The sequence below is a fragment of the Chrysochloris asiatica genome, unplaced genomic scaffold, assembly GCF_000296735.1.
Source record: "Chrysochloris asiatica unplaced genomic scaffold, ChrAsi1.0 scaffold00015, whole genome shotgun sequence".
NCBI classification, from domain to species: Eukaryota; Metazoa; Chordata; class Mammalia; order Afrosoricida; family Chrysochloridae; genus Chrysochloris; species Chrysochloris asiatica.
In genome coordinates this window covers 433826-455988 of record NW_006408533.1, presented here as the reverse complement: position 1 = coordinate 455988, position 22163 = coordinate 433826, and the positions used below count along the sequence as shown (strand labels likewise).

The following is a 22163-nucleotide window of genomic DNA, read 5'->3' as shown; positions in this document are numbered from 1 at the left end:
CAGAGCCATGACTGGATTGCAGATGATTTGCCACATAATCCACTGTCATTCGTATATTCGACAGAATTTCACATGCATGTCAATGTTGTCATCAGCTGTGGGCGTGGACAGGCATTTTAAGATAACCAAGTGCAGGTTATTTTTGACTCATACTCATTGTTTGTACGTACATATGTAGTGTCTTTGTCATGTTTCAAGTAACTTCCTCTGTGTCTCTTCATATGAATCTAGAAATCACCTGAGAGGTGGTGGGTGAGACCGATGTTACTCACCTGACAGAGGAAGAGACATGGGTGTGGGAAGTCTCAGGAACCGGCCTCTGGTTCCAGACACTGGCAGCTCTTCTCACGCCTTGTCCTTTACCTTTTCAGATTTGTCTCTTAAGCAGCAATGCATGTGGATTTTAGAATGAATCCATGGTACAGTAGCCACGCAAAACTGTACCACTTTGAATTCTTGGACACACATGTTTGAAAGCTCACAAATTGGTCTAAACAAAAGAGAACTTTTCATGCAACTGATAAGTTCTAGGGAAGACTTCTGCTTCAGGCATGGCTTGATCCAGATACTCAGAATCCAATTGCTCTCTCCACATCTCAGGTCTGCTTTCTTTGTCTTTGCTCTATTTCATAGACAGCTCTTCCCTCATGAACTCCATTAACTCAGATTCACATTCATACCTTAAATCTAATGGAAGAAGGCTGTCTTCCTTGTAGCTTTTGCATGAGCACAGAATTCACTCATTGGATCTGTCTGGGCCACTGATCTGTGACTCACCTCCCAGATCAGTGCTGGTGCAATCTCCTTATCTGATTGGCTGACCCTGGGTCATGACCTCCCGGAGTCATTCTCTATGGCCACAGAGATTCACAGCACAATTGGTATGGCGTCCTGGTGTGGTGCTGTGGGATAAAGCACTGGACCCCATTGTCAGTTTGAGCTACAAGGTTGGTAGTTCGAACTCACCAGCCATTTCTTGGAAACTCTATACAGGGTGGCTATGAGTAGGAATTGACTTGATGACACTTAACAACAGCACTGATCTAGGGGGGTGAGTTGGCTCTGTGGGATAAACACTGGCCTGTGAACTACAAAGTCTGTTGTTCAAGCCCATCCATCACTACATAGGAGAAAGATGAGCCTTTCTGGTCCAAAAATATTTACAGCCTTGGAAACCCTATACAACTTGTTAGGAGTTGTAACTGTGAGTCAGACCTGACTTGATGGCACTTAACAACTACAAGAAGTCATAAGGAAATCCCTCCCAGGTCCCATAGAATGAGAAAGGACATAGTGGGGACTTAATATTGGGGTGCTTTACCGAAACCTCAAAAGTCCATCATAAACATGAGTCTGGTGCAATCCCAGATAGATGGGGAGTTGTGTAACTTAGAGCAGCCACTCAGAGTGTGGGCCACGGGTGCTGTGTGTCTGAACCGTTATCTGCTCCCAGCGAGATAAGGCGATTGCTCCAGAACAGTACACTAGCTTTAGCACCGAACACACTGTTTAGTGGAGCTGACTTTGTTTTTTCCTAGCAGGGCTTTTTGAAGACAGATGCAGTACATTCTTTACATTCTGGTGAGAGCTCCTTGTGTCATCCTGAATGCTCAGCACCCTGAATGGCATTGACCCAGACACAGCCTTCTCATAGACTAAAAGAAGCAGTTGCCATTCAGACTCTTTGTGTGAAGGGAAACAATTAAACACATTTATACCAGATTAAAGTGGAAGGAGACATATCACTGTTTTTTAGTGAAGTAATGTAGCCAAGCATCTTTTCTTTGTTTCCTAGGTTTTGTGTTTTTACAAAGTTGCTTAAAAACTAATATTGTGAATCAAACACGAGGTGCTTCATCATTTGTGTTGTATAGAAAACAGGCATGATATGCTGGTGCCAAGTTGTCTGTTTAAGGAATCCACCAGGAATTGGAGAAAGTGCTGAGTGAAAATCTCTGGGTGTACTGTCATTCAGAGTACTTTCCTAGCAGCTCCTTCCCTTTGACAGTACCTTTGTCTGACAAGGCTTGGAAGCCTGTTCTCTGGAGAAGCAGCTCAGGAGAGGAAGCTCGTTTAATTCTGCAAAAGCTCTGTGGGAAGAGCTCTTTATAGATTCTTCCACCTCAAGCTCACAACTGGATGATACACAGTTAAGGAACAAGAGATTATTCTTGTAGCTATTCATTCAACACCTTCGGTCTGTCCCAGGATAACAGTTCATCCCCAAAGCTCACCCCTTTCCTCCTTAAATCACAGTAACCACAGGCCATCAGCCCATTACCACTGACGAAGTGGCTAGGGAGAAGAGGGGAGTCCTGGCGTGAAGTGGTAGGATAAAGTACTGGATCACAAGGTCAGTTTGAACCACAAGGTCGGTAGTTCAAACTCACCAGCTGCTCCTTGGAAACCCTATACAGGGTTGCTATGAGTCAGAACTGACTTGATGGCATTTAACAACAACAACAACAAGGGAGAAGAGGGGAGGAATGGCTCAACTGCTCTCCCTTCCTTACATTGAATAAGGTCCCTGTGATGATGGCCTGTTGGCATCAGGGTCGGTCTTTGGATGTACAGTACAACTTGATGGCTCATTACTACTCCTATTAGGCAGCATTTTCTCCTCCCATGAAGCCTTCTCAGCTAGACAAGTTTGCCTTAAAACTCTGTGTGGGTGAGTGAATACATGTGCTAATTCATATAGTAGTGAGCTTTCCCTGGAGAAGCCATCCCAGGTGTTGGTGGTGATTTGGCTGCTCAAGCCATGCTATTTTCTTGCTTGGAGGAGGAGGCCAGGATCAACAGTTGGGGGGACTCTGTAAATCTAGGTTACAAACTTCATTGATGTCCTTGCCGAGTTCTTTGATCTTGGTCCTTCCCTAACTGCTTGTCAAGGCTCCTCACCTCCCTCACAACATTTACTTAATACGTTGGGGGTGGGGATTGGATGGGATGTGGGTCGTGGTGAGGTGTGCACTGGATAAAGTCCCCCTTTCTTTGTTTGGCTCCAGTGTCACACAGTGGAACTTGGATCTTCAAAAGAAAAGAATGTAAATGGTGTCGAGTGGAGAACCTTCCTCAATGTTTCCTGTGACTGTTGAGCAGAGAGGCAGCTCAACTTCTCTTCCACAGTGTTGTTTTGACGGGATATCTGAGTTTAGCTTCAAGGCTTAAATTTCTTTTTAATTATGGTAAAACTATATAATAAAATATTTGCCACTGTAACCATTTTACAATCTGCAGTTCAATGACATTAATTACATTCACCATGTGGTACAACCAGTTCCACTTTTCATTTCCAGATGTTTTCATCCCTCTAAACTCAGATAAATGGAATGTGGAATGTACGAAGCTGAGTAAAAAATTATCCGCACTCTGTTTATATTAAAATGTCTGTCCACGTCCACAACTGATGACAACATTGAGCATGAGATGATTGAGGTGAAACGATTCTGTTGAACAGATGAGTCACAAATCAGCAATGGCTCTGCTTATGAAATAATTCCCGACAGACTTGGGTTTTGAAAAGTTTGTGTCAGGTGGGTACTGACACAACTCACAGAAGAGCATGAAGAGAAGCATTAGACCGAAACTCAAAGGAAGATAAAAGTTTCTTAAAAAAATCATTACTGGTGATGAAACATAGATTCATTATGATATGCCTAAGAGTAAACAGCAAAGTCTGGAATGGAAACATCCTCAATCGCCCACCAAGAAAACATTCAAAAGTCAACCACCAGCTAGAAAACAGATGCTTACAGTTTTCTGGGATTCTCAAGGGCCAGTATTGGAACACTATCAGGTAGAAGGTTCAACATTCAACAGTGCTTGTTACAGTGAGATGCTCACTGAAGATCTGAAGCCTAAACTTTGGATTAAATGCAGCAAACTGCTATCCAAGGGCATTGTGATCTTGCATGACAATGCATGTCCACACACCTCTGCCCTCACTATTGACACTCGGCAAAAACTTGATTTTGAGGTGGTAAAGCATCCTGCCTGTAGTCCTGATTTTGGTCTATCAGAGTTTCACTGTTTAGTCTCCTGAAAGCAGCCCTTCGAGGACAAAGATTCACCTCTGATGAAGAAATGAAGACAGTGGTACATTCATGGCTCGCAGCTCAGCCTAAAATATTTTAAAATAAGGGAATAGGAAAGCTTATTGACAAGCAGATTATGTTGAAAAATGATATATTTGTCTTTTCTAAAAGTTGATTAAAATAAATTCTACAGCCAAAGTGTGGATAATTTTTGACTTATTCTCCTACAAACAATGGAATATTACACAGTCATACAAATAAATGAAGTCCTGGTACATGCCATGACATGGGCGAACCTTGAAAACATGATGCTGAGTGAAATGAGTCTTGCACAAAAGGACAAATCTTCTCTGAGCCTACTGATGTGAACCTAGAATAATAGATGCATAGAGATAAAAGTCTTTTAGTGGTTAATAGGGACTGGGGAAGGAGAGGATGGGAGTACTGAGTTTAGAGAGATAAAAAACATCTGGAAATGAATAGTGCTATTGGGTGCTCCACATGGTGAATATAATTAAAGTCATTGATTGTACACTTAAAAATGGTTAAAATGGCAAATGTTTTATTGTATATATTTTTCTAAAGTTGGTAAGTACCGTGGAGCCAGTTCCGACTCATAGTGACCCCGCACAGGGTTTCCAAGACTGTAAATCTTTACGGGAGTAGAAAGCCTCATCTTTCTCCCACGGAATGACTGGTAGTTTTGAACTGCCGACCTTGAGGTTAACAGCCCGATTTGTAACCACTACCCTACCAGAGCTCCTTATTGTGTGTTGTTGTTAAGTGCCATTGAGTCGGTTCCAACCCATAGAGACCCTGCACAGGGTTTCCGAGGCTGTAAATCTTTATGGGAGCAGAAAGCCTCATCTTTTGAACTGCTGTCCATGAGGTTGGCAGCCCGGCTCATAACCACTACAATACCAGAGCTAAAGTAGATCACTAATTTTTTCTTCCAAGATACCTCTAGGTGGGCTTGAACCACCAACATTTCTTTTACCAGTCAAGTGCTTAAACTGTTTGTACCACCAAGGGACTCTACTTGTAATAATGCCTAAAATAAAGCAAGAAACAAATATCTGTGATTAGAACTTTGGAGAAGATCTAGGAAAAGGATAATAGACAGAGGAGCAAGATGAGATGCCAAGGAGCGTTAGCACATAGAAATTGATGATGTAATATCTTATGAAATAAAAATTTTCAGCCTTGAATTCAGCTTATAACTTTTTACAGACAAATTTAAAAAAAATGTAAGACTCTCAGTGGTTATCAGATAAAAGTGGAGCTGTTGCTCAGGAAAAGCAAAGCTCTTCTTTGCTCTGGTGTCTGAGAGACTGTTTTGTAAGGAGTAGACTGGGCAACCTGGTGGGGCAGGGTCTTCAGTAATATACTGTTAGTAAACAAAAAAGCAGCTTCATTTCTGGTATTCTTGGTACATTTAGGAGCATGAGGCTACAGTGCCACTCAGAAGGAGCAGGTTTCCGGGGATAGAAATCCTGCTCACTGCATTGAAATGATCCTCTAGGAATAGCATTTCTTGCATTTGAGAACTTGATAAAAATCAGACAGCAAAAGAGAGCACAGGCTCATTCTTTGGTAAGGATCTGGAGTACAGATATCCACTTGTTTGAAAAATCACTCAAAGATAAAGTAGGATTGACATTCCTTTATAAAAATTAAGAAAAGCCTATCCAGCATCCATGCTTGAAAAAGAGAGTCATTCACACCGCCGCAGCACCAGTCCAAGATGGGCCCATGGGTAGGACCAGAATTTTCCAGAGAAAACTGTTCTTAGTCACTTGCAATAACCTGAACACATAGCAACCAGAGTTTCAAGATTCCACTCTGGGAAGCGTAAGAATAATGAAAACTGTCTGAGTAAAAGTTACTCATTTCTCATCACAGCTATAGAAACATGTTAATGATGTTAGGAAATTATACATGTAGCAGCTATTGAATTGGTGTATGTTTTTCTGTATTGTATGAACAACAAAATAATTATTGAAAAAACAAAATATGCTGAGTGAAAGAGGTGAGTTTCAAAAGACTATATATTATATGAATAGGCAAATTTATAGGGACAAAAAGTAGATTAATAGTTGCCTAGGTCTGGAATTCCTAGCTATTAGTGATCTGAAATGGACTAGAATTGGCCATTTTGAATTTGACAATCACATGGTTTACTATGACAGAAATAACATAGAATGGCATAGAAGAGGAATGGCCTCATGTTCATCATTAAGAAGAACATATCAAGTCTGTCTTGAAGTACAGTGCTGTCTGTGATAGAGTAATATCCATATACCTTTAAGGAAGACCAGTTAATACCACTATTATTCAAATTTATGCAGTAACCCGTCAAGCCAGTGATGAGGAGTTGAAGAATTCTACCAACTACTTTAGTCTGAAGTTTATCAAACTTGCAATCTAGATGTATTGATAATTATTGGTGATTGGAATGAAGATGTTGGAAACAGAAGGAAGGATCAGTAGATAGAAAATATGGCCTTGGTCATAAAAATGATGCTAGAGATCGCATGATGGAATTTTGCAAGACCAATGACTTGTTCATTGCAAATATTGTTTTTAAGCAACATAAAAGGCAAATATACACATGGACCTCACCAGATGGAATACACAGAATCGAATTGACTATATCTGTGAATTGACTGTATCTTTGGGAAGAGACATTGGAAAAGCCCCATATCATCAGCCAAAGCAAGGCCAGGGTCAGACTGTGGACCCCACCATCAATTGCTCATATGCAAGTTCAGGCCGAAGCTGAAGAAAGTTAAAACAAGTGCACAAGAGCCAAAATATGACCTTGAGCAGATCCTACACTTAGAAACATCTCAAGAACAGATTTGATACATTAGATACTCATAACCAGAGGAGTTGTGGGACGGCATGAAGAACATCATACAGGGTACTTCTGGTAAGATAGTGGACTAGGCAGACACATTACAACAAAGCTAGGAGAACAAATGAAACAGGCACACATGAAAACCCTGGAACCCTGTATTTCAGAAGGACGTTAGAGTTGCACATTGAGTGCTTGCTGGGAGGAGAAGCTGAGCAAGGATGGCTAACGAGGGACACTGACTAGTGAATGGCTGGCCAGACATGGCATGACCATCTTGGATTTTTGTGGGCAGCTTTGGAGAGCAGGTTCACACAAGTGATGGGAAAGGTACCATTCCTTCATTTTCCCTATGTTCCCCTGGTCACCTGAGGTGTGACCAGCCCTCACCCTCAATCACTCCTAACATAGACCCTGCTCTCCAAGAGTTTGGAGTCATGTAGTTGAGAGCCACACCAATGTGAGGCAGGGGCCTGTTGTTCCACTTTGGTGCCTGGATTCAGGATTGAGTCTAGACCAGTATTAGTCTAGCAGAAACCCTTATAACCAGCCCCCCTGCTCCCAGCTGCCCTGTGGTCCTAACAGACACTGTAACTAACTCTATCAGGGACTTCTACGAACTACTTTCAGATTGGTTGCCCTGAACATAGATAACACCTAGGCCTATAGGAATCCATCGGGGGCCACGAGCACCATTGTCACCTCACTCCCACACCCACCTCATGAGTTCCTCGGCTGGCAGAGTTTTTGCTTCTGAATTGAGCTCTGGTTTCAACAACTACACTGCTTTTGTTTTTGTTCTTTCATTATTTTTGTTTGTATATTCTTTCTTTTCCTTTTTATATTCCCTTGAATTTGTCTTTTCTAGCTCCACTTTTGTTTTTTCTTCTTTTCTTTTGTAAATCTTTATTGAAGCAGACTTCACAGCTTTCTCCTGCGGAGGAGCTGGTGTGTTCAAACTGCCAAGTGCTTAACCACTGTGCCACCAGGGCTCCTTTACAAGTAACAAAGACAATAGCAAAATCTCTTATCCCTTCAGCCTTCTCACTTTACCAACTGGCCTATCAAATTAGGAGAGACTGCCATTCTTAGCAAACAGACGAGTGAAGTAAATGAACAGATCCTCTGTTTTTAATAAATTTTCCCCCCATTAATTTTTTTTTTTTTTTTTTTTACTGTGAGCAGTGAAAAGAAAGCACCCAGGCTGCACCTTTAACATTATGCTCAGAAATCTCCTTAGCCAAATGTTAAAGTTCATTGTTTACAAGATATGCTTTCTATACAACTGTAGGACATGATTCGCTCATTTGGTATTGTTATATGCTGTGGACTTGGTTCTGACTTACAATGACCCTTGTTTAGTGTTCCCAGTGCTGTAAATCCTTGTGGGAGCAGAAAACCTCATCTCTGTCCTGCAGAGTGACTGGTGGACTCGAACCACTGATCCTGTGGTTTACAATCCAATGCTTACCCTATAGAGCCACCATGCTCCTGGCCACCATATTACAACGATCATTTTTCTTCCAGTTTTCAGTAATGTTACTCATTTGCTTCTGAGCCCTCACCAGAGGCGCCTTAAATGTTTGTATTTTTACCAACACTCTACTTATTAAGATATACGAGAGGGCTTCAAAATGTTCGTGGAAAAGTTTCATTATAATTTTTTCCATTTTTATACAAACTTTTTGAAGCCCCCTCATATGTACTCTTTAAGATGAGAGAAGCTTCCGCTCCCATTCTTCAGACTTCCTCTGGGCTCACTAGCAAAGTCTTGTTTGTCTTTATTTCTACTGACAGTTTGCTCAAGGCAGTGTAGACCTTTTCTATCATGCTTCTCAAAATTCTTCTATCCCCTACCTATTACTCAATTTCAAAGCCACTTGTATATTTTTCAGATATTTGTTACAATAGCATCCACATCCTGGTACCAAATCTGTGTTGTGACTTCCTGTAGCTGCCACAAATGTGGTGGATTAAGAGAAAAGAAATTTATTCTCTGATAATTATGGAGGCCAAAAGTCTGAAATTAGTATCACTGGGCTGGAATCAAGGTATTAGCAGAGTTGTGTTACCCCCTGAAACTCTAGGAGAGAAACCAGCATCTGGTAGCTGCTAGCATTCCTTAACTCATGGCTTCGTCATTCCAACCTTCCAGGCCATTGTCTTCAAATCTCTGCTTCATCTTCACGTAATCTTTCCCTCTCCATGTGTCAAATCTTCTCCCATCTCCTTCTTATGAAGACACTTGTGATTACAATTAGGGCCTACCCAGAGAACCCACAATAATCTTCCCATTTCATGATCCTTATAGCAAGTACCATTTTCAGGTTCTCGAGATTAGGGTCTGGATATCTTTGGGGACCATTTTTCAGCATACTGTACCCTAGACCCCTGTAGCCATTTGTACCATTGTCCTTACGCTGTGGCCCATGCACCTTTAAACAGATAGATCACATCACGTCACTAGCTGCCTTAAAACTCTCAGCAGGGACTCCTATTGGGCTTCAGGACAAAGTCTGTCATCCCTAATATGATCTGTGATTCACTTCCCACCTTCCTCTCCCCTTCTTTTTCCTTTCATGCCATGTCCCAGCCATGCTCAGCTTCTTCAGTTAACTTGGAGGAGCTGAATTCACGATCTGCTCTGGGCCTTTGTGTATTCCTCTGCTTGGAACTCTTTTCTGCCTCCTTTCCTTTGGTTCCGCTCACTTCAGTTCATCATTCAGTTCTCTTTTAGACTTTGGGCTTCACGTTCTCCAAGAAAGCTTCATTCCTGTTGTAGATCAGATGTCTCTGCCCTCAATTCTATTCAAAGCTCTATACATGTTAGCTTTCAGTGTGCCCATCAGAGCAGTAAAGTGTCTGTAAAGTATCCACCTTGCTCACAAGGTGTGTCCCCACCTAATACAGTGCCCGACAGATAGTTTTTGTGTATCATTGAGTCGGTTCTGACTCAGTGACACTGTACAGGGTTTCCTAGAGTGATTGTTGAGTTTGAACTGCAGACCTTGTGGCTAGCAGTCCAGTGCTTATCGTATAGTGCCCACCAGGGTCTATATTTTTATTGGAACTTTTTTGACATACCATAGATGCCTAATACTTATATGCAAATGAGAATAGGAGCGGCGTTTTTTTACCCTACCAAGAATAATTTTGCACCTCACTATCAAGGATCAAGCCTATCTCCTCAGTATATAGGGTTGATAGTGACGAGCAATTTAGACACTGGCTGCCTAAAATTGGGGGGAGGATGGAGGAAGGGGGCTCTAAAGGCACCAAGTGGCTGGCTTACAAGTTTTCAAGAGGATGTTTAGTTTTAGAGTGTGCAGAGGAAGGTAGAATCCCCACTTCATCTTGTCTAGACAGGTCTGGGGAAAAGAGATGGGGATAAGATTCTTATGATTCAATAGTAATTGTTATCATCACTAAATGTGACTGTCACAACTGTGAAGGTAGAAATTTTGTAACATAAAGTAGGGAGTAGTTAATCTTCTAGTTCAGAAACAGAGGACCCTAAGACCATCAAGAGAGAAGAGCACAAGCAGAGTGTGGGACCCTATCCAGAGAAACAGTGACACCAGAGATGGAGGCAGAAATGAGGACATGGAGAGAGGGAGCAGCTGAGAACCCTAGATTCATGGAAAGAGAAAGGTTGTGTGCTGGCGGCCAGGAGGCAGACTTGCAGAATGTGCCCATGGGTTGTTTAGATGATTATATATTCCTGAGTGTTTTTGTGTACATCAACGACCCCCCCACACACCCCCCCCCAAAAAAAAAAAAAAATCCCAGAGGGAATAGAAGCAAATACTTGAATGATGATGACTGGAGGGGATTGTAATCATTGCAATGAAATAAACTGCAATAGGATGAGTGCAAAACCAATGTTCTCCATGTCAACTATCACTCAATTCACAGTAAAAACTTAAAAAAAAAGAAAAAAAAAGAAATAGTTCTGCAACAAAGAACAGAAATCCATGTGAAACAGTCTTGTTGGAGAGGATTATATAAGTGAATGCCAGGAGTTCCTACAGATCTTTATTTTTAAACAAAAAACAAGGGTTATGTAATTATGAGGTTGAAAATATTTTCATGCTTATCACTCTGTTTTCTTTCAGACCATCCCTGTCTTTCTCACTTTGCATAACGTAGCTGAAGTTATCATCTGTGGGCACCAGAAGTTTTTTCAGAAAGAGGTAAATGATAATGCAGTATGGGAATTTGATTTCAGTTGCTTTAAAATTCAAAGAAGCACTTGTTTCATGGTCCATATTAGTATTTTCCTTTTTTTGACACCAATTTCCATTTCAAGAGCATCTGACAGTGGTTCCCTATTTCAGAGATCATAGTTTTGACATCCCTTCAGTTTCTCAAGCATACACAGGAATGCTTTTTTGCCTGAACAGAACTGAGTTCTAGACCAAACTGAGCCAGACTTCAGGATGATGTTATTGTTAAATGCTCTTGAGTCAGTTGGCCTCTGATCCAGGGTGACCCCAAGCAGAACCAAACTGGACCACTGTGATTAATAGAGTGTTAATTGGTGGATTTTCATAAGTAGATTGCTAGATCTTTCCTCCTAATCTGTCTTAGTCTGGAAGTTCCCCCTGAAACCTGTTCAGCACCATAGTAAATTGAAAGCCTCTACTGACAGACATTGCATTGGCTGGGAATGGAATCTGGCCTCCCACATGGAAGGTGAGAGGCTTTCCACTGAACCACTAGTGTCTCATTGATAAAAGTGCTTTGCTGTGGGCCTGCATAGGGGTGTACATCCCCAAGAGCCAATCTTAATATCGCACAAATGTTACGGGAAAGGTTCACACAGGGTCCTGGGAGCATTTGCTTTTGTTTCCAATCGCAGATCTACCTCATATCAGTTAGAGAACATTGCTTCATCTTTGTGCCTCCAATTATGAAACGAGATAAGAATGGTATCCAACTCAGAGTTATTGAGAGGACTCAGGTATATGTGTTAAGCACCTCTAACAATTTGGGGCATGTTGTAGATGTTCTATATATGCTAGCTTTTCCTGGACTATGTCCTTTGTATATGAGCATATGCAATAAAAAATATATATAACAAAATATTTGCCAATTCAACCATTTTTACAGGTATAAATGTGACATTGATATGTACATCTATCCCAACTACCTTTTTCCAAATGATGCCACCCCCATTCACAAACAGTCAGTGTCCCTAAGCAGTGACTCTTCCTTCTTCACTGCCTGCCTCCTTTTGTAAACACTTAAACGTTTTGGTCTCTATACATTTGCCAATTTCCTATCAGAGATTGTACAATAGCTGTCCTTTTGTGATTGACTTACTTCACTCAGCATACTGTTTTAAGATTCATCTGCATGTATTAAGACTTCATTTCTCTTTTCAGCTGAGTCATATTCCATTGTATGGGTAGAGTGATGTTTTCTTTAGCCATTCATCTGCTGATGGACATTTTGGTTGTTTTCACCTTTTGGTTATTATGGGAAGTGCTGCAGTGAGCACTGATATACAGGTGTCTGTCTGTGCTGCTCCTTTCAAAGTCTTTTGGATCTGCAAGGGCAAGTCAGAAGTATTGCTATTAAATCATAGAAACCTTTATTAAACAAGAAAATAAAAATGTGAAGATATGGTTTCTTGACATATTCCCCATCTAGGTCTGTACATTTCTGAAGGTGATGTTTCCAGTGCTCAAACCCTTCCCCAAAGAATCCCATACTTTTAAATTTATAGCTCATAAAAATGGCAGTTTGGGTATCCTCAAGGTGCTCAAGTTATGTTCCTTGTCAACATTCTTTGAGTTTGCGGAACAAAAAGAAGTCTGAAGGGGCAAGATTAGTGCTGTAGGGTAGATAGGGTAAGGTTTCCCAATGAAATTCTTGTAGAAAGCCCTTACTGCCCACGGTGAATCAGCATGTGCAGTGTTGTGATGGAAAAAAATTCCTTGGTGCATCTTCCCTGGCCTTTTCTCACCAGTGCAGTTTTCTATTTAAACTTCTTCATAATAAGTCCCTACAACCATCCTGTGTCCTTCGAGAAAAGCTATCAAGATTACCCTTTTGAGATCCCCCAGAATAGTCTCCATAACCTTTTTGAACTGGCGTCTTTGCCTTTAATTTAACTTCCCTCAGAAGTCGCTGTTTTGACTGGGCCTTTTTTTTAGGTATCCTAATGGACTAACACAGTGTATTACTGAGAGAATTTGTCTGCAGCTATCTACTGCGTATAGATTCATGTTTAAACACACTTTGTTTGGAATAAACCCATGCGTATGTGAATGGGAACCCTAGTAGCAATACTTTCTGTCTTACCCTTGTATACCTAGGAGAGGAGTTTGCTGGTCATGTGGTAATTCCATGTTTAACTTGTTGAGGGACCACCAGACTTTTCCATGTCAACTGTAGCACTATGAGTGGATGAGGGTTTCTAGAGCATGCCTTGAGGTTTCTTTGCTCTTATCTCTTAGTGTCTTGGTGTGATGCTTGTGGGTAAAGCACTGAACTGCTAACCTCAAAGTTGGCAGTTCAAACTATGAGTTGCTCCTCAGAAACCACATGCAGGGTCTCTACGAGTCAGAACCCACTCAACAGCACATGCCAACAGCCATAACATCTCTTGGTAGATTTCTTCAAACATACCTCATGCACTCCATAGATCTTTAAGCACCTGGATGACCACCACACTGCTGGGCACTGTGTCTACATTAGTGAAGGAGAGAGATAGTTGCAATTCTCATGACTTATGCTGCCTGGAAGAAGACACAGACAATCAATGAATAGTCCTACCCACACACTGGGTTGTGGGTTCCAAGAAGGCCACTTTGAGGAATTGAGATTTCAATACAACCCTGAAGGGTGAATAGTGCAGAAAGTTGTCCCAGAAAGAGTGGGCAGCATGTGCAGATGACCAGAGGTTGAAGGAACCTGGCAGAAATAATTTTGGACCAGTGTTGTTGTTGTTAAGTGCCATTGAGTCAATTCCGACTCATTGCGACCCTGTAGAAGGTTTCCAAGGAGCAGCTGGTGAGCTTGAATCACTGACCTTGCAGTTCAAATGACTTTGCAGTCTGACGCATTAGCCCACAGCGCCACAGGTTAATAAGAGGAAGAGAAGAGGTGCTTAGGCTAAGACTGGAGAAAATGCATGGCCTTTGAGATGGAACTGCGGAATTTGACATTTAAGCTGAGTGTAGTGGGAGGCCATGGTCAGGTTTTTAAGCCCCAAAGGGATTGACCAGATTCAAGAATTCACCCAGCTGTCTGGAGGGAATGGTGGGGGAGGCTTGTAGGAAGGGGAGAAAGGACCCTATGGTAAGTCCCTTGAGGCCCTATGACTTCTGTCAGATCCAGGTGGAGTTGGGGAGAGGGTGGGACTGACCTTACTCTCCTTATGCCACCACTTAAGCAGACACCTTTCTCTGACATCCGTTTGTCATACCTTCCAGCAGTTTCCATATTTATCAGTTCTAACATACAATCTTTTTTTTTTCCCCCTCCACATTTAAACCTCTCTGAAATTGGGATGCACTTATAATCAATGATGTGTCTTGGTATGATTATTTTTTCTTAATTGTTGTTGTTCAGTGCCATTGAGTCGGTTCTTACTCATAGCGACCCTGTATAGTGTTTGTGAGGAGCGGCTGGTGAGCTTAAACTGCCGCCTTGTGGTTCAAACTGCCCTGTGTTGCAGTGCTTTACCCTACAGCACCATACCAGGACACAAAATGACAGGAATCTTCAGCAGTCCTTGGTGTCCTAGGCTTGATGAAATATAGTCTATTTCCTTGTGTCTCCCCTGTCTTCATCTGAGCCCTCTGATGGCAGGACCATACGTAACCTCTGGGTCTGGCCCCCAGAACTGGTGCACAGTTCAGACTGGTCCATGAGCTAGTCACTGAGGTTGGCAGGCTCCCACAGACTGATTCATGCAGCTGATTCCCAAAAGGCTCTTATTCATGAAATGTGCATGACTGATGGATTTAAACATTCAGGTTTACCTGGCTCAGAGACATGATCCAGGCATATTCACAGGATATTGCTTGCTGATGGACAAGTCTAGTCACAAAACCACATTGTGAGCAAATAGACTAGGGTGAGGGTAGGACACTGAGTTGACAAAGCCTCAAAGGCTGTTTCTACCAAGCAGACTAGGAACCAAACTTCCAGGGTGGGAGGACCTTTTCTTGGAAATGATTGGACAAATCATTGTCAATAGTATGTGTTAGCCAGTCCTTGTTTGGAGACTTTTAGATGGTTTCTAGTAGTTTAGCATTAAACTGCTCTATAACCATAATATGATTTTGGTCTTACTTTCCTGATCGTACAGCCTGGAGTTCTTGGTGAGGGAACCGAGTATCATGAGGAGTAGTGACTCACACTATTACTTGCTACTTCCAGTGAGGTCGCTTTTTATGCATTTTGTGTCATTTCACTGAAATCAGCTTTGGAGAGTAACCTCATGATCTTGTCCCCAGATTGTGAGTATAGACCAGAGCTTCCTGTTCCTTCTCACCATCCATAACTACTTCTTTGTGTACACACACATGTAGACACCTGCGGGCATGCATGTACACTTGCATATATACACAAGCTACAAGGGAAGATGTGGCTTGTGGAATTATCACTACTACTTATTATAGTTTAATATTAGTATATTACTATTTGTTCAATATTCAACACTTATTAGGTATATACTGTATAACAAACATTGATAAGCACTGCACTGTGAACACAAGACTGATGGTTCAAGCCTACCAGCTGTTCTGCAAGAGAAAGATGAGACTTTCTGCTCCAGCAAAGATTTACAGCCTGGAAAACCCTTTACAGGGTTGCTATGTTCCAAATCGTAGTTGAAACTGACTTGACAGTACTTAACAATGACAACAAAAGCTACAGAGATGGAGCCCTGGTGCACATTGGTTAATAGCACTTAGCTGTCAACCAAAAGGTTGGTGGTTAGAATCCACCAGCTGCTCTGGAAGAGAAAGATGGGACAGTCTGTGTTTCCATAAAGATTACAGCTGTGGAAACCTATAGGACAGTTCTTTTCTGTCTTTATAAGCTTGCTAAAAGTAAGAAGCAACTGAAAGCTGTGGATTTGCTTTTTGTTTTAAGTTACAGCAATTTAGAAAACACAATTCTTATCCTCACAAATGAACCAAGTAGAGGATTCAACACGTACTTAATGTGATGCCCCAAAATGGGCATAGCGGATTGTATAGGGTTTCAGAGGCTTTAAATCTTTGCAGGAGCAGAAAGTCTTTTCTTTCTCCCAAAGAGTGACTGGTGGGCTCGAACCATGGACCTTGTGTTTCAAAGTCCAGTGCTTTTCATACGGAGATATCTGAGATCTGGGTTCCTTTAGTCAAAAGGAGTTTAAAATGAAATAATAATAATAATTCATCTCTCCTTTGTGGAGTAGATGAATTCTTACTCTTTCAGGCATAAGGTTGACTGTTGCCCAATCCCTTTTTCTGTATCTTTTCCACACCTTCTCTTCCACCAGACTTCTGGTAATATTTTAGTAACACCCTTGACCATAACAAGAGCAATTCCCCAGGTATTTTAAGCCTAATCACCTGTTGTAGTTAGGCGCCGTCAAGTCGGTTCCAACCCAGGGTGACGTGTGCACCACAGAACAGAACATGGCCTGGTCTTGTGCCAGTCTCACCGTCTGTGTTATACTTGACCCATCACTGCTGCCACTGTGCAAAACATCTCCTTAGGGCTCTCTCTCTGATCCACTGACCCTCCATTTTACCAAGCATGATGTCCTTCTCCAGGGTCTAGTCCCTCCTGATAATATGTCTGAAGTCTGAGTGACTAAGTTTGGTCATCTTGGTTTCTAAGGAGCTTTCTGGCTGTACTTCTTCCAAGACAGTTTTGTTTGTTCTTCTGGAAATCCATAGTACTTTTAATATTCTTTTCCAATTGTTGTTGGTAAGTGCCGTCGAGTCATTTCTGACCCATAGTGACCCTGTGTAGGGTTTCCAAGGAGCAGCTGGTGAGCTTGAACTGCTGACCTTGTAGTTCAAACTGACTTTGCAGTCTGGTGCATGAACCCACAGCGCCATGCCTATATCAGTTTTTCTAGGGTCTTCCTTATCCGTTGTCCAACTTCAACATGCATATGAAGATATTGAAAATACCACAGCTTGGGACAGGTGCACTTTAATGCTTTGCTGTTAAACACTTTAAAGAGGTCTGTCTTGCACAACTGATTTGCCTAGTACAATATATCATTTGATTCTGGACTGCTGCTTTCTAAAGTGTTGATGGCGGACCCAAGTAAAATGTAGTCCTTGACAACTTCTGTTCTTTCTCCATTTATCATGATTTTATTCATTGGTCCAGCGGTGAGAATTTTTGTTTTCTTTGTTTGGAGGCACAACCCATACCAAAGGCATAGCTTTGTTTTTTCTGTATTTCAGGGATAATTGATATGTTCCCACCAGGGGGCAGTAGAGGCAGGTCAGCTTTGCTTTGAGAAAGATAGATTCAAACCACACCTCTGTACACAGTTGTTGTTGTTGTTGTTAAGTGCCGTCGAGTTGGTTTAGACTCACAGCAACCCTGTATATTAGTCTTTCCTAAAACAAAACTTGGTTATTTAGTAATACGTGAAAATTTGACATACCTTCATAACAAACCATGTCTATGCCTCTGATCAACTCTTAAACACTATGTTGATATTCCAAACTTTATCTGACAGGAGCCTTGGTAGTGTAGTGGGTTTCAAGTTGGGATGCTAACCTCAAGGTCAGCAGTTTGAATCTACTAGCTTTCTGCTCCTACGAAGATTATAGCCTTGGAAACCCTATAAGCCAGCATTGTTGTGAGTCGGAACTGACTCCACGGCACACGACCACCACCACTACCACTTTACCTGAATTTGGTGTGAAAAATTGCCCTCAACTAGCAAAATAATTCTGAAATGTTGAGAATCAATCTATTATTCTATCTGCTTCTCCTAATATATATTGAAAAACAGCAAAAGCACCTCTGTACAGTTGTTTTTATGTACAGTCAAGTCTGTTCTAACTTAGAGTGACCCTGTAGAGGGTTTCTGTGGAGTGGCTGGTGGGTTTAAACCACCAGCCTGCAATTAGGAGTCTAGTACTTATCCTACAGCGCCATACCAGGACTCCTCAAATATATGTGTTTGCTGTTGTTTAGTGCCATTGAGTCGGTTCCAATTCATAGCAACCTATTATAGGGTTTCTGAGGAGTGACTAGTGAGTTTTAACCAACAATCTTGTGGTTCAAACTGACCTTACGTTCCAGTGCTTATCCTACAGCACCACACTAGGACTCCCAAATATTATTGTTGTTGTTAAGTGCCATCAAGTTGGTTCCAATTCATAGCGACTCCATATAGGGTTTCCAAGAGCAACTGGTGGATTTGAACCACCAACTTGTGGTTTGCAGTCCAGTGCTTATCCTTCAGCACCACAACAGGACTCCACCTCTGTGATGTTGTTAAGTGCCATTGAGCCCGAGGCAGTGTGACCCTGTTTAGGGTTTCTGAGGAGCAGCTGGTGAGTTTGAGCCTCCGACCTTGCAGTTCAAACAGACCTTATGGTCTAGTGCTTATCCTACAGTGCCACACCAGGACTTCATCTTTGTGATGCTCCCTGCTAAGCTGCCTTCTTCCTAAGTACAAAGCACTCCTTCCCCTCACCTGACTGAGGAAAAGGTAAGGGGAGAGTTCGAATTTAGAATTTCATTTCAGGGATCTTTAAGCACAGAGTTTAGACTCTTATTTCTTCTTTTTATGAGATGAGTAAAATGACCCTTCTCCTTTTTCTTTTTCTTTCTTGAACATTTTCTTGTGATTTGGGTGAAAGTTTACACAGCAAATCAGTTTTCCATCCTACAATTTGCACATTTCGTTTCGTGATGAGTCACAGTCCCATCACTGTGACAGCACTCTTGTCGATTTCTCCCTGGGTTCCATTTGTTCTGTTTTTCCTGCTCCTTCCTTCCTTCTTAGCTTTGTTTTTAGATGAATGCTGCCCCTTTGGTCTCATATGACTGATTGCTCTGAGGAACAAATTCCTCACGGGTGGTGTTGTTAGGTGCCATCAAGTCGTTGGGACTCATAGAGACCCTGTGCACAGCAGAAACACTGTCCTGTCCTCACAATTGTTATGTATGAGCCCCTTGTTGCTGCCACTGGGTCAGTCTGTCTCATTGGGGCTCTTCCTCTTTTTATCAGACTCCCCACTTTACTAAGGTTGATGTCCTAATTGAGGGACATGATGACAAGCTCAAAGTATGAAAGAAAAAGTCTCACTATCATGGCTTTAAGGTACATTCTGCATATACTTCTTCTGAGACAGTCTTGTTTATTTTGCTGGACATCCAGGGTACTTTAAATGCTCTTCTCCAACACCATAATTTAAATGCATCAATTCTTGTACTGTCTTCCGTATTCATTGCCCAACTTCCACATGCATATGAGGCTATTGAAACTACCATGGCTTGGGCCAAGCACATGTTAGTCCTCAAACTGACATCTCTGCTCTTGAACATTTTAATCTTGTGCAGCAGATTTGCCTAATGAAATATGTCATTTGATTTCTTAACTGCTGCTTCCATGAGTGTTGATAGTAGATCCAAGCAAAACGATGTCTTTGGTAACTTCAGTATTTTCTCCCTGTATCATGATATTATTTATTGGCCCAGTAGTGAGGATTTTTGTTTTCTTAACATTGAGGTGCAATCCATATTGATGGCTGTGGTCTTTGATCTCCATCAGTTTGTATTTTAAGACTTCTTTATTTCCAGCAAGCAAGGTTATATCATCTGCATATTGTTACCATCTGCAGGTTGTTACTGAATCTATCTCCAATCCTGATGCCATATTCTTTTCGTATAATCAAGTTTCTTGGATTGTTTCTCGGTGTACAGGTTGAATAAGTATGGTGAGAGAATACAGCCCTGGCACTCCCTTTTCCTGATTTTAAACATTCCATATCCCATTGTTCTGTGTGAACAGCTGGCTCTTTGTCTATATGCAGGTTCCTCATGAGCACAATTTAGTGTTCTGGAATACCCATTCTTCAAAATATTATCGTAGTTTGTCATGACTCACACAGTTAAGCACATAAGTATGCTCAGCTTTTAGCCAAGATCCGTCTGATGCAAGCCGTGATATCTGTAATTCCACATCCTCTTCTGAATCCAGCTTGAATTTCTGGCAGTTTCCTGTCAGTGTGCTGCTGCACACATTTTTGAATCTTAAATAAAAATTTGCCTGCATGTGATATTAATGATATTGTTTGATGATTTCTGCTTTCCATTGGGTCACCTCTCTTTGGAATGGGCACCACTATGGACCTCTTCCAGTCAGTGTTACTGTCTACTTTGTGCTGTTGTTGTTATATGCCGTGGAGTTGGTTCTGACTCATAGTGACCCTGTACAGGGTTTCCGAGGCTATAAATCTTTATGGGAGCAGAAAGCCTCATCTTTCTCCGTGGAACAGCTAGTAGTTTTCGAACTGCTGACCTTGCAGTTTGCTGCCCAATTCGTAACCACCACGCTACCAGAGCTCCTTATAGGCCTGTTATTTGGCTGAAAGGCGATTGTTTGGAGGTGGGATCAGTTCCAGGTGTGAAGGGTGTCTAAGGCCCACCATTTTGGTCAGACCAGTAAATCTGGTCTGTTTTATGATTTCAAATTTTGCTCTACATTTTCTTCCCACCTTGATTGTGATCCCAGTAAGAATGGTCAGAACTTTTTCTTAAAGATCACATCAGATCATTTCTAGCTCACTCAGTCAGAGCTGGGTTAATGAAAAGAATTGTGAGAGAAGTTGAACAAGAGCCTATTTACTTCTCTTACGCAGGTTCCATACCCCTCTCTCCTCCCCCCTTTTCACTGAGTATAACAGATTAGCTTTTCCGGGGTAAACATGGTTCCGATGGTGCTGTGAGCAGTGCTTGGTGGGCGGGCAAAGCTCTGCATACCCAGAGTGCTTTGCTGAAGTGACTCAGTGCTGGAACTCTGAGTCACCGTCATTTGGTCCAAGCAACAAAAAGCCTCAATAAATATGAAAGTGTAGCAGCTGCTAAGCCCCCTAATACACTTACAATTGATCTGCCTTCTAGTCTAAATGTTTTCTTATAACGGGGAATAAAAAGAATTTGTAAAGACTAATGGTCAATGTCTTCATTTTCTTACAGAAAACTTCTCCTGTAAAGATCTGTAGGTAAGTTTTAAGAGAAATCAATGCTTAAAATAAAAGATTTAACTTGATTTTTAACTCTGATGACATCAAACTCTGTTTGGTGAAGATTTGTTCTCTTTGAGCTTACAGGAATATATTATAGACACTCATATATCTCTATTTTATATCTTATGCAGAAATTTATTATGTGTTTCTGGCTTTTGTTTAATGAAATATTTTATTCCTAAGGGTAAAACAAATAAAATAAACCCCTGCCAGATTTCAACTACTGATGCCCAAAGCTTTAGTAACAAACTAGTTGTGTAATACTGATGGAGAGTAGAAATAAAAAACATGGAAATGACTTAAAAGTTTTTAAATGATTGTTGAAGTTTACTGAGTTTTTAATATTTTCCTTGGTGGAAAAAACACTGGCCTGTGAATCAGGGCATCTGAGTTAGTGCTGGGCCACAGCAAAGGATCATGGTTCATAACTCCCTGGACCTCAGTTCTCCAGTTGAAATATGAACCCAGCTAGACTATTAAAAAAAAGATGTTCAAGATGATGGATTGGGTTGATGTGCAGTGAGGAGCTCTGTCCGCAACAACACAGAATACGGGACCAAGCAGGCTCAAGGGATGGTGCTAGAATTCTGAACCATGTATAAAAGAATATTTAGAAGCTTGGAAGGTTTATAGCTAGGGGAATTTGGAGCAGAATCAAGAAATCCATTGCTTACTAATTCAAGATGCTCAGCTGCTCCTGGAGCCACCATCTTGGGAGAGCCCAAGCAGGGGAAGGATCAGAACAGTCACGAATGCCTGACAGAACTATGGAGATACAGATGTGGACATTCATTTTTTGGTATCTGTTCATTGGTCTCTCACTGTCTGAGTACCTCCATTCTGGTGACTAGAGGGGGTGCCTGAGTGAATGGACACCCCACCCCCTTCCCTGGAGGGCTCTACTACGCATGTGCATAGATCTCCTTGAAATTTAAAGTGACAGTTTCCACTTAAAACCAAATGGCCACCAATCGTCTGTCAGTTTGTCATACTGTGGTGGCTTGTGAGTTGCTGTGATTCTGAAAGCTATGCCAC

The 22163-nt window shown here is 41.6% G+C and overlaps 1 protein-coding gene across 1 annotated transcript in view; it reads left to right on the top strand.

Moving 5' to 3' along the window:
• TMEM241 (transmembrane protein 241) overlaps positions 1 to 22163 on the top strand; it is a 184729-nt gene that overhangs the window by 55032 nt on the left and 107534 nt on the right. The window contains exons 5-6 of the mRNA XM_006835118.1: positions 11010 to 11087; positions 21079 to 21104. Of these exons, the coding sequence (XP_006835181.1) occupies positions 11010 to 11087; positions 21079 to 21104 (104 nt within the window). The remainder of the gene's footprint in view (positions 1 to 11009; positions 11088 to 21078; positions 21105 to 22163) is intronic.